The sequence below is a fragment of the Chenopodium album genome, chromosome 11 (genome assembly GCF_948465745.1).
Source record: "Chenopodium album chromosome 11, dcCheAlbu1.1, whole genome shotgun sequence".
Lineage (NCBI taxonomy): Eukaryota > Viridiplantae > Streptophyta > Magnoliopsida > Caryophyllales > Amaranthaceae > Chenopodium > Chenopodium album.
The window spans coordinates 17,028,548-17,040,524 of record NC_137844.1 but is presented as its reverse complement, the minus strand read 5'-3'; the positions used below and the strand labels follow the sequence as shown (position 1 = coordinate 17,040,524).

At 35.0% G+C, this 11,977-nt stretch overlaps 1 protein-coding gene across 1 annotated transcript; it reads right to left on the bottom strand.

Moving 5' to 3' along the window:
• Positions 1-5,500: 5,500 nt before the first annotated feature.
• On the bottom strand, positions 5,501-11,010 carry LOC145567455 (uncharacterized). The gene is made up of 6 exons (XM_081626730.1): positions 10,895-11,010; positions 9,871-10,408; positions 8,806-9,389; positions 6,926-7,105; positions 6,562-6,760; positions 5,501-6,469 (listed from the first exon to the last, which is right to left on the bottom strand). The coding sequence occupies exons 1-6, from the start codon at positions 10,895-10,897 to the stop codon at positions 5,754-5,756; spliced, it is 2,220 nt and encodes a 739-aa protein (XP_081482856.1). The 5' UTR covers positions 10,898-11,010; the 3' UTR covers positions 5,501-5,753.
• Between the last annotated feature and the right edge of the window lie 967 nt (positions 11,011-11,977).

Below are 11,977 nucleotides of genomic sequence, written 5' to 3'. Positions count from 1 at the left end.
GTGCTTAGCTCCTTGACCTAAGCTACGTTCATTATGCAATACTCAGTAATCACTTCATCTATATACGTGCTTAGCTTCCAGACCTAAGTGACGTTCAAGATCGTTTCTTTACACTATATATGATGCTTAGCTCCATGACCTAAGTGAATTCATTTATCATGTCACATGATGTAATTGTCCTTAGCCTCCTACCCTACGAACATTCATCATGCATACATTATTTTTAAGACAAGCAATTCAATCCATACGATTCATTTCGTCTTGCTCAATGAAGAAGTTCAAAACTTCTTCCCTTTTTCATGTCTTTTCTTTTAGGGAAGTTCAAAAACATTTTCAAAATTTTTCATCGAGGGAAAACAAAACTTCATTTTTTCACGTCTTTCTTTTTCGGGAGAAAGTCAGTACCCTCCACTCGTCTCATGACAAAAATGACGGAAAATTTTGCTTTTGCATTTTCGGTTGCTTGTGTCTGCACACACACTCAAACTATACACACACAATCACAAGTTATACACATTTCATGTCATGTAAAGCTTGGTCAAGTCATTTGGTCAAGTCAATCACAGTATATACGTGTCCCTTGGAAAATTTCATTTTGCAGGTCTCATTTATAGCCCACATTCGGGGACAAGCGAAAAATTTAAATCCCACATTCGGGGACAAGCGAACCATTTACAGCCCACGTTCGGGGACAAGCGAACCATCTACAACCCACGTTCGGGGATAATTGAACCATCTACAACCCACGTTCGGGGACAAACGAACCATTTACAGCCCACGTTCGAGGACAAGCGAACCATACAACCTACCTTCGGGGACAAGTGAACCATCTACAACCCACGTTCAGTGACAAGCGAACCATCTACAGCCCACGTTCGGTGACAAGCGAACCATCTACAACCTACGTTCGGGGACAAACGAACCATCTACAGCCCACGTTCGGGGACAAGCGAACCATATATAGCTCACGTTATTGGACAATCAAACTATCATCATTTTTCAAATATTTAGTGATCATCTCCCAGGTAAAGACGATTCATGGCACAAGGTTCTCAATACACAGAGACTTGAAATCTCATCATCCGACAAGTTTTTCCTCAAGCATGGAAAATTGTCGGTCGTTGCCACCTCTCAAGGCGAAGAAGTCAGCGATTATATCACAACAATCTTCATCCGGTGGATTTCTTCAAGCACAGAAAGCTACCAAACTCATTTGCCACCGATCCACTGGTGTCAGATACTATCGAACATATTTGCCACCGATACAATGTTGTCAGATAAGCATTCTATCCCTTTACTCTTTTATCTATGGAACTAACATTTTTCTGCAAGTATCGGCGTATAAAGAATGATTTAGGATCGCAGAATGTCTTAAATCATTCTCCGTCCCTATCGACTACTTTGACTATCGTTTTTAAAACTGACGTTTCTACAAACTCAGTCAAAGTGGGGGCTTCTGTAAACACCTAAAAATGTCTCCCCAAAATGAAACCCGATGATTAACAACCTTTCACCGCTATTATTGCTCGAGTTGAGTATTTAACCTTTGGATTGCTTAAATCCATATTCATTTCCAATAAATTTCATAAACCAATCCAATTCCTAGCTCATTTCCCTAAACTATAACTTACTTTCCACTTTTCGTGTCCACATCACAAAATCGAGAGAAACTGATTTTGTGGCCCTATAATTTTGATCCAATTATTATTTGGTTGGATAGGACTTGAAATAATCTTTCCAACGATATATCATAGCACAATTCCGATTTAAAACGAAGAAGATATGAGCAAAATACTAAACTCGGCCCAAAACGGCCATATCTTAAAATCTACAAATGATTTTGACCTTATTCCAATTGGGTTGGAAAGTAGACTTGATAAGCTTTCCAATGATATATTATATTCCTTATTTCGAGTTACGGATCAAAAGTTATCATAGTTTTAAAAATGCGTACAAAACTGGAATTGCCACACAACAACTAAATTGCTGTGTCACGGCAATTGCTGACGTGCCACAGTGGCTTGTACTGTGTCTTTTTCGCATTTTTCCTCGCATTTCTAGAAAATCTATACCATGACACGGGCGTCACGTGCCGCGCCACGGTGGACAGTGTCGCATCGCGGTGTTCTTTGCCATGCAACGGTACACATACCGTGACACGGGAAATTTCTGCATTCTCTCCGCATACCATACTTCACGCGCTTTATCATTTTAGGGCAAATTCTGCACCGCGCCACAGTGTAACATACCTGTGATCGTGTCACGGCAGACACTGACCGTGTCACGGTGCCCCAAATTAGGGTTTTTTTCTTTTCTAGGGTTCCGTGTGATCCCCTACTCATTTCCTCTATAAATACCCCCCTCCTTTGTGCAGTTCAAGGCACCAAAAATCATTCTCTCTCTTTCTACACCAAAATCAATCTCTTCTCTCTTTCTCTCTTGCTTTAGCCTAAATACTAGCCTCCCTTATTCTTCCATAATACTTCCCCTAAGCACTCCAAGGAGTCCATACTTGACCCGAGGTTCTGTCCTTTAACCAAGACGTGAAGAGTATAATTAACTGAGGGTTTGGACCAAATCAACTCCACTTTTATTTAATTTAATTTCCATTTGATTTATGATTTATTGAAGTTACTAACAATTTATTCATGATGTAGCAATTTAAAGGAGCGCGCAAAATGTGAGTAATTAATTAATTTAATTACTTATTTTATTCTAATATTGCTAGTATCATGATTAAGTTTATTATGATTTGATTTGAGTAACGATATTATGGTTAAATTGCTTTCAATATTAATTTTGATTTTATTATATTTTTTATGATCACCATATTGCATGTTAAAAGGAATATGTAATTGAAAATCATAACTAATAAGATAATTTGGACAACCGGCTTAGGTTCCTTTTTAATCTTGTTATTTAATCAAAGTGATCACTAATAATTAGAATTATATGTTGCATTAATATTCAACCAATTTAGCATAATAATAGTTTGGAGCGAATTGAATCTTTGTTTGTATGCCTTTGAGATCGCAGGAAATACTTTTCACAATAAGAATCGAGTAGAGGCCAATACGGGCGAGTGTGACTCTATGACTCACTTTATACCATCATCCCCGATCCTCCTTTCGTGGTTCCGGACCATATGGAGTTAGTAATCTCATGGATTATGAATGGGGTGTAACCTTCACGGGTCAATCATTGTTGCCTATCGTTGTCCCTTAGTTGTGGTTGCCTTTATGATCAATGAACGGTTTACAAGTTCCTTAAAAAACTTGTTGGCGGCTCCCTACTTTCCTTGTCTCTAATCGTATTATGTCAATTCCCACTTCCTATGAGTGTCAAGCATATTCACCACATGCTTAACGTAGGCAAGCTTCAAATGACGCCTATAGGGCCCGTAACTCGTTTTCTTTAAGGGGGGTACAATGTGGTATAATTACATGCTTTTTCCTTAATTTTGGCATTTTAAGTGCTTTTTCATCAGTTTTACACTGATTTTATTATTAAGTTTGATTATCTTGCACACCAGGTGTATAAATTTATTAGCAAGGATGAATCATACACTAATAAATAGTGTAATTTTGTTAATTAGTTTCATATTTTACACAATGTTTTGTGTAAATTTGTTAGTTTAGTTGTTATTTTACACACTAGGTTGTGTAAGTTGTTAAAAAATTCGCTATTCTACATATAAGTTTGTGCAGAATTGTATAAAAGAAATAGAAAGTATGAGTCACAAAAAGTATAGCAACTAAAAGTATTAAGGAAGATTTTTGATATTTTAAGTATTTATCCATCTTTAAAAAAGTTTTTTAAAGTTTTCGTAACTAAGTTTCGGGGACGAAACTTCTTTTAAAGGGGATAAACTGTAATATCCCGTATTTTAATGTATTTTTTAAAATTATTTAATTAAGGAAAAATTAGAAATATATAACACCACAAAATTTGCAAAAAATGGATTATAAAACCACAAATTCTCAAACTTTTATTATAACACCACAAAAAAATCTAAAAATTAAATTTCACCGCCATCTAACGGATTGCTTGGATGGAATCCGTTAGTGGGGCTCACCTTGGACACGTGTCACTCAGCTATTTGTTAAAAAAATTAAATAAATAAAATTTAAAACAAAAATTTTTTATATAAAAAAAAAATCCTAAACCCTAACCCAGCCCCACCACCACCACTACCACTGCCAACAGCCCAGCCCCAACCACTGGCACTTCTTGCCCTACCTTCACTATCGAAACTAGCGAGCCCCACCACCCCCACTAAAACCAACGAACCACCACCGTCGCCCCATCACTTTGCAACAACCCCATCACCACAACAATTGTCGAAGAAAACTACCCACTGTCGGAGAAAACCACCCACTTCTGGAGAAAACCATGCCCAATTCCACCCGCAACCCTGCCAGATTCAGACCTCACCCCTTGCTAGCGTCACGAAACCACGAACCTTAAACCAGCGAAAAGGATTGTTGGTGGCCGCTGTGGTTTCGACGGATATGGGGAAAAGGAGGTGATGGTGGCGACCTTTCCTTTTCGTTGATGTAGAAAAGTGGTTTTGATGGTGAAGGAGGGGCTGTGGTGGGTAGGGGTGATGGCGGGTTGTTGCGCCGGTGAAAGAAGTGGTTTCAGTGGTAGTGGGTGGTCTATGACGGTGGAGTCACAGTCGCAGGTGGATGGGTTTTCCTTTTTTTAATTTTTATTTTTATTTTAATTTATCTATTTTTAAACCAATGTCTTATTGCCACGTGTCCATCATGGGTCCCGTTAATGGATTTCATCCAAAAAACTGTTAATTAGATGGTGGTAAAATTCTTTTTTTTTTTTTTTTTGGTGTAATAATAAAATTTTGAAAATTTGTGGTGTTATAATCAAATTTTTGTGAAATTTATGGTGTTATTTTCTAATTTTTTTTCTTTAATTAATTAAAATATATATATTAAGGGCTCAATTATTTCAATTAAATACTTTAAAGGGCTAAAGTATTTTAGATATAAAATTTTATAAAAGTAAAATATATTTTTGGACTAAACGTTTATTAATTATTTGGGCTCGTTTAAATATTCGTATGTATACAATCCTTACATACTCCTATTGGACCTACCCTATGCTATTTAACTAAGCTCAATTCATTTATTTGAACCCTTGTGGGTTAAATATTCCATAACTAAAACCCACTTATAAGGGGGCTATGGAGAAATTGAGTTAGAAAAAAAGAGAAAAAATGATTGAAAATGGATCATTAAACATCCCTTATTCAATGCAATAATCTGGCAAAAAGTAGCTTCTTACAACATTAGGTGTTTTATAACTTATAAGGTAGTTTCTTCCAACATCTAGTATTTATAAGGTAATTTATTACAACATCTTTTTTTAATAAGGTAGTTTTTTTACAAAAACTATAATGTATAAGACAATATAGATGGACAAAGTATTGAGAAAAAAGAGGAAGTATTATGTAATAAAATTTTTATGATTGGACAAGAAATTACGATAAATTAAAACCCAATGCATCAGTATATTGCCCAAGACCTTTGCTAGTTTCTTTCTACTTGTTGGCATAAACATGAGAAGAGGAGGAATACATAGTGGCAAACAAGTTAGCGAGAGGTAACAATGCAACAATTGATTATTGAATGCATCAACCAGCCAACTTCACAACCATGTTTCAAGCATAGAAATAATTGGTACATTAAAAAAAATATAACTTTCCATCACAGTAAATAGAGAGAAAATTCAATCTAACAGCAACGATTATCTGGAATGCAAAGATGTCCAGTCATGTGAAAGCTTTCAGCTCCGCCTTTGTGCATATATGGACATTCTGGTTTGTACTTCTTGGCATCATCGTTACCGGCTAATCGGACGTTCCATTTTGCAAGCAAGTCCTTAGTCGAGGCCATAGGCCAAGTTGCAGTAGCGTTTTCATATCTACTATGCGTAACACGTATGAATTTTTTCAAATTCTCATTCTTTTGTATGTCACTAGGATCAATATCAACGATAAATATATCGCCGTAGGGTCTCACGGAGTGAAGGAATATAGGCATCGACACCGGATCACACGACACCGCCGCAAGATCAGCAGTCACAACAAGACTCTTGCCATCCGGGCTGAAAAATGGATGGTTCACATGTCCCGGAAATAATCCACCCAAATATGTATTTCCACTGTCTATCACTTTTATGACCACATTTTTATCATTAGCCTTAACCATGTACACACCAAAGTACCCTGGATCAGGAAGGTCTTCGAGTTGTTTGGCCTTGGGATTCGAACGATTCGATGAGAATACTATCCAGTCTTGTGTAGGAGACCATTGGCAATGTGTGTCTGTCCAATCCCCTTCTGTTAGTCTTGTTACTTTGGCTCCGTCAAATTCTCCTAGTTGAGCATTTTCCATAATGTATAAATTCTTGGATCCGTTCTTTGTAGATCGATATACTAATCTCGTCCCTGAATTGAAAGTTTTTAGTTAAACCTCTATGTATGTTCAATTATACTATCTCCGTTTCTAAAAGTAAAATTATGAAGACTCAGTGACTCACCGTCTCCATTGGTAGATGGGAAAGCACTATTGTATTTCCTTTGTGTTAGAAATTTGAACTCTCTTTTATTTTCGGAAACGTTGATAATCGCCAAAATCTGAACGGTTTCTTTTTGGTTGAATGAAGGTCCAACACACACATATAGTATGTCCTTTCCACGGTTCCAAACCGGAGAAAATATGCTGTTTGAATCGTTTCTCTACACCATCGATCACACAATTCACAAGACTATAAGTTAAAAACAATTGAAAATAAAAAAAATCTCCTCTCTAAATGTTGTTCCTATATTGCTTGATTGTTGTTTCATAAGTAAAGGAAACGAACAAATTTTAGAGACGGATGGAATAATACTCAAAGAATGTACCTTGTAAACCATATGTAATCCGCGGCTATCGGCAACCCACACAGCCTTAAACTCGTTGTCAACAAATGCAAGTTTCTTGCCACATTCTGAAATTGATGGAAATACACCCGACACCCTGAATACTCCTATTTTCGGATCCGGAGATTGTAGCTTGTAGAAATCTTTCTCAACAACGCTATACTGTCAAATTAATTTCAACATAAGTATTATTAGTTGTAGGATTCATATTTATAACTTGAATTATGAGGCTGTCCTCGTTGATATCCTACATATAGTGGCATTCTCGAAAATAATAGTACTTCTCTCTCCCATGGCCACCCAATTTTGTCTCTCCTCCCCTTCCATAGTCTTTCCGACCATCCGATCACTATTGCGAGTCTAGAACGGCTGGCCGGTCAAACAAAAGACATCCTAGTAGGACATATGTAAAGTGGGGTCATACTAACCCGGGGTAATGCTCGCGGAGGTGCGACAGCCGTCTAGTGATACTAATGGCTGTGCAGTGGTCAATTGGTGGTGGAAGTGATCGATTGGTGGTCATAGTGGTCGTACGGTAGTCGAATGGTCAGGCCGTACGATGGTCGGATGATAATGTTAGTAATGGTGCGGCAGTAGAAGATGGTGCAAGTGGGTGGTTCAGTGGTGATAGAGGAGAGAGGGGGTATTTGCTTAATAATTTATCAAAAAAACCCTTGATATTAACAAGTTACGTTGATTTGGATATCAACTTGTATTTCTCTTGAATTATTCTATAAATTTGGATGACTTTTACATGTTCATAAACTATATAGTTCCTCAGTCTCAATTTTAGTTTTTTCTTTTTTTATGCTTCATTAAACTTTTTCAATCTCCAACATTGTTTCAAACAACGTATATGTCTCTATATCTATGCACGTACAAAAATATACTGTGTATAAAAACTTATTCAAATAATTTTGTTTTAAGACAATCCAAAAAATCTAAATCATGATTATATCAACAAAGTGGCAGGGGAGCTAGTGGGGAAGGGGATGGCAGTGGGTAGGGCCATATGGGTGGCTGGGATTTTTAGGATTTTTTTTTAATTTTTTTTTAATTTGAAATGTTTATTGAATTTTTTAAATAATAATTAATCAAAAATAAATCTTAATTAATTTTTTTAAAAAAAAGATCAACCATATAATGACATGTGGTATAATTTACCAAAACAATCGATTACTCAAAAATTTAACAAGTCATCACTCATTTTGAAAAGATACTCCATCAAGGTCGACTTATTTTTAGTTAATCAAAAGGTTGATTTATTTTGAGCTAAACGGAAAAAGGTTGGTTTATTCTTAACAAATGTTTTCTAATTTTATTTAAATAGGAAAATTAACACCAATATAACATATACTACTGGACGCTCATCTATCTCTCTTAAATTAGAAAGAAGAAGAAAAAAAAAACGTGTATAAAAGAGAAAATTAAAGAAAAAAAAAACACATTTTCTAATCTATGTACGAAGTATTAATGTAAATGTTCTGTAGTCTTGAATTTTTATACAAAAAACTCAACAATCAACAATTTTTCTAAAGTTAAGGTACAAGAAGTGGAGTAAATTTGTTATTGTCTTTTTTTTTTTTTTTTTTTTTTTTTTTTTTTTTTTTCTCTCTCTTATGATCTTTAATTTAAAGTTTTATGTGAGTATTGATTTTCGAAAAAATCTACAATAACAATATCACAAGTAAAATATTCTATATTGTACACGCGAAGCGTGAATCTTGTAGCTTGTAGATTGATAAAAATAAAAATCAAAATTAATGGTCAAAATTATTAAAGTTTGACTCAAATGTTAGAAATGAAGCAATATAAAATGGGAATAGAGCGTATTTCAATAAAAGTTCGTAGCTGGAACTTACCGCTTTAAGTTTGTCACTATGGCAACGATGATAACCAATACGCTTTACTCCACTGATGGCATCACCAACAACAAAGGGATTGAAATGATCTGCCATAGGTCTAGTTTTCTTAGTGATTTCTATGACTTTCTCTTTCGGTTGGTTCATATCAAAGACCTCAATGTGCCGGTATTGATCTACTTCACGTTCATCCTGATCGTCGAATGTAAAACTTCGACGAACAGTAGCAACTACCACTTTGCTCTCATCAATAGCTGCTGGAGTCATAGCACTGATCTCCTCCGGGGTCACACGAGTCACGGACTTGGGACCCACACGAAGGTCGACTCGAAACACCCCCCAACGTTTTTGTATTTTAACCTTCTCGATGTTGCGATGAAAATAGAGGACGTTGTCACTACCCCAAGTAGGCCACCCACCATCGACGACAACCAACTCACGATTTAATGGCCGATTTACATTCATAACAAAAATGCTAGTCTTGAGATCCTCAATCTCACCATCCCAACCAGCCTTTCTTTGGAGAGATGCCACAGCTATTCTCTTGCCGTCGGGTGACACCGACGGACTTAAATCTGCTTGTCCTGTACATGGAAATTTGACTTTCAAGCTCACTAATGCACACTTACTACTTCATTTTATTAATATGAACAGAAAATAAATTGATACATATATAGTATAAAAAACAGTAGGAGTAACATTTGAATTTTATGTAAAATTTTTCGTTACTTATCGAAATTCATCACTTGTTTTTTTACTAATACGGAGTATAATTTCTCTCCTTTCACAACCTCAATTGGATAAATTACAAGTTTTGTTTACAATTTTGCCATTCGATAAATAAATTTTGTTTATCAGGTAGAAAACACAAGGTCTTCTTATTTTTAAAGGTTTGCTCCACTATTTCTTTTCTACAGTAATTAATCTTCCAACACATTCCACTTACCTATTATTTTACATCGTTCAATTCACTACCCTAAAACTAATAATAAACAAATATTAAATTGTTGCAATTATTTGTAAACGGAAAAAATAAAATAAAATAAAAATAAATAAAAAAAATACCTTTAAGGGTTAGGCGTTCAGTTTTCCCGTCCTTGAGATTAGTTTTGTAAACCGCAGTCCAAGGTTGATGAGGCTCAGGAGCAGGCTCCATAGTAGAAACATAGATAAGATAATCCCCAGCAATGCAACCACTGTCTTCCATGCGAACACCCTTGAATATGTCATAAACTTGAGCAAAATTAAACACTTGTGTTTTGGACGGTTGGTCTTGGAATAAGAGAGCTATGTGAAGCGTCTCGAGGTTTTGAGTCCGTTCAGACACAAATATCATTGCTGATAGACGGCCCGAATCGACATCATCCGCTGTGCCTTGTCCGCGCAGTATTGGTCGTTGAAGGATAAGCTTGAGAGCTGAAGCTGGAATTATTTGTCCGTTGTAGTTATAGGAGTTCCCATCCGTCATGAGGGCCTCATCTCGGTTCGATACCGGTGGATATTTTGCTGAATATATATCTAATGGAACGGGTGGTCGATACGTTGCAAAAAATGCAATGCTTCCTCTCTTCTCTTGCGTGTTTTCTTCAATCTTCTCTTCCATCTTGTAATTTACAAAGTGTTATGTTGAGCAAGTAAATTTGCTAATAAATTAAAGGGGACCTAGCTAGCTTCTATTCATGAATTCGATATTCGAGTCTCTAACGAGTGTTCATGGACACATTCCTATTAAGCTAATTATGATCATTCCACATTTAAGATATTAATACAATAAATAAAAAAAAAAAAATACTCGCATACATATTAATTAATAAACATTAATTAATTTTTTTCATCAAATAAATAAGGTATATTAATTACATCTTCCCTTGGTTCCAAGTTTCCAACTTTACTTTTGTTTAAACTACTTTTAATACTGTAAGTACACTGTATTTGTTTTAGTAAATACGGAGTATTAAAAAATTAAAAAAGAAAAAAAAAAATTAGCTTTCACATGGTGATTTACAATAAATATAAGAAAAACATTAGTTAGAGAATTTAGAATAGCGAAGATAAATCAATGTATTTATTAATTAGCTAACAAGCTCACCATTTGTATTTAGAATGATATGAAGTTAGCTCACACTGGAGAAGGAAAAAGCCTGAAAGGGTGTTGACCTTTTTAACTGGAGGTAATCTAGTGTCTTTCATACTGTAGGTGTTTACTGGACCAGTATTTATAGAAACAACTTGGAATTTTTCTTCTAAATAAATCATTCAAATTAATTACAATTGTAAATTTTATTAATTTAGGTTTAAAGATATCTATCTTTCTACCTATAAACCCATACTAAAAGCAATTATTGACATGACACTTGTCATCACGTTGTGGTAAAACTTTTTTCTTCTAATTTATCTTATTTTTCCCCTATTTTTTCCAATTTTTTTTTTATTACAAGTAAATCAAATAATTTTGTCTTACCATTTAAACAACCAACAACATCTTATTTAAAAGGAAAATTAATTAATTTAATCTTACCATAAAATAACCACCAAAATATTATTTTGGAAATTTGCAAGTTGCAGCCATTTAAAGTTTGTATTTTGCAAATTGCAGCCATTTAAAAAAAAAATTGCAAATTGCAGCCTAAAAGTTCATATAAATTGTAAATTGCAGCCCGATTTAACTTTTTCATCGGTTTACATGTCGAAAAATTTTCGTTTAAGGTTTTAGGTTTCATTTTAGGCCTTAGAGGCCCGAATTGAGCTCTGAATTAACAAAAAAATAATGTAAGTGTACAGTTTTCCACAAATCGATACATTTTTGTTACGCAAAACGAGACACTTGCGTTATTTTTTTTGCTAATTTCGAGCTCAATTCGGACCCCTAAGGACTAAAATGGCCCCTAAAACTTTAATTAAAGATTTTTTGATATGTAAACCGATGAAAAAGTTGAATCGGGCTGCAATTTACAATTTATACGAACTTTTGGGCTACAATTTGCAATTTTTTTTAAATGGTTGCAATTTGCAAAATACGAATTTTAAATGGCTGCAATTTACAAATTTTCCTATTATTTTAGGTACAAAAGGTAATATTTAATTAATATTGTTTTTTATGAAAACTTATAAATGTCGTGTGTGGCACATGATTTAAGTTAGGAAAAATTAGAAATAATAATCCCAACTTTCA

What these genes read in the sequence shown, in the direction of transcription:
- LOC145567455 (XM_081626730.1), bottom strand. An exon ending in GATTACATATGGTTTACAAG is followed by an intron (nt 6,761 to 6,925) that starts GTACATTCTTTG and finishes TCGATGGTGTAG; the next exon opens with AGAAACGATTCAAACAGCAT. An exon ending in CCCATCTACCAATGGAGACG is followed by an intron (nt 6,470 to 6,561) that starts GTGAGTCACTGA and finishes CTTTCAATTCAG; the next exon opens with GGACGAGATTAGTATATCGA.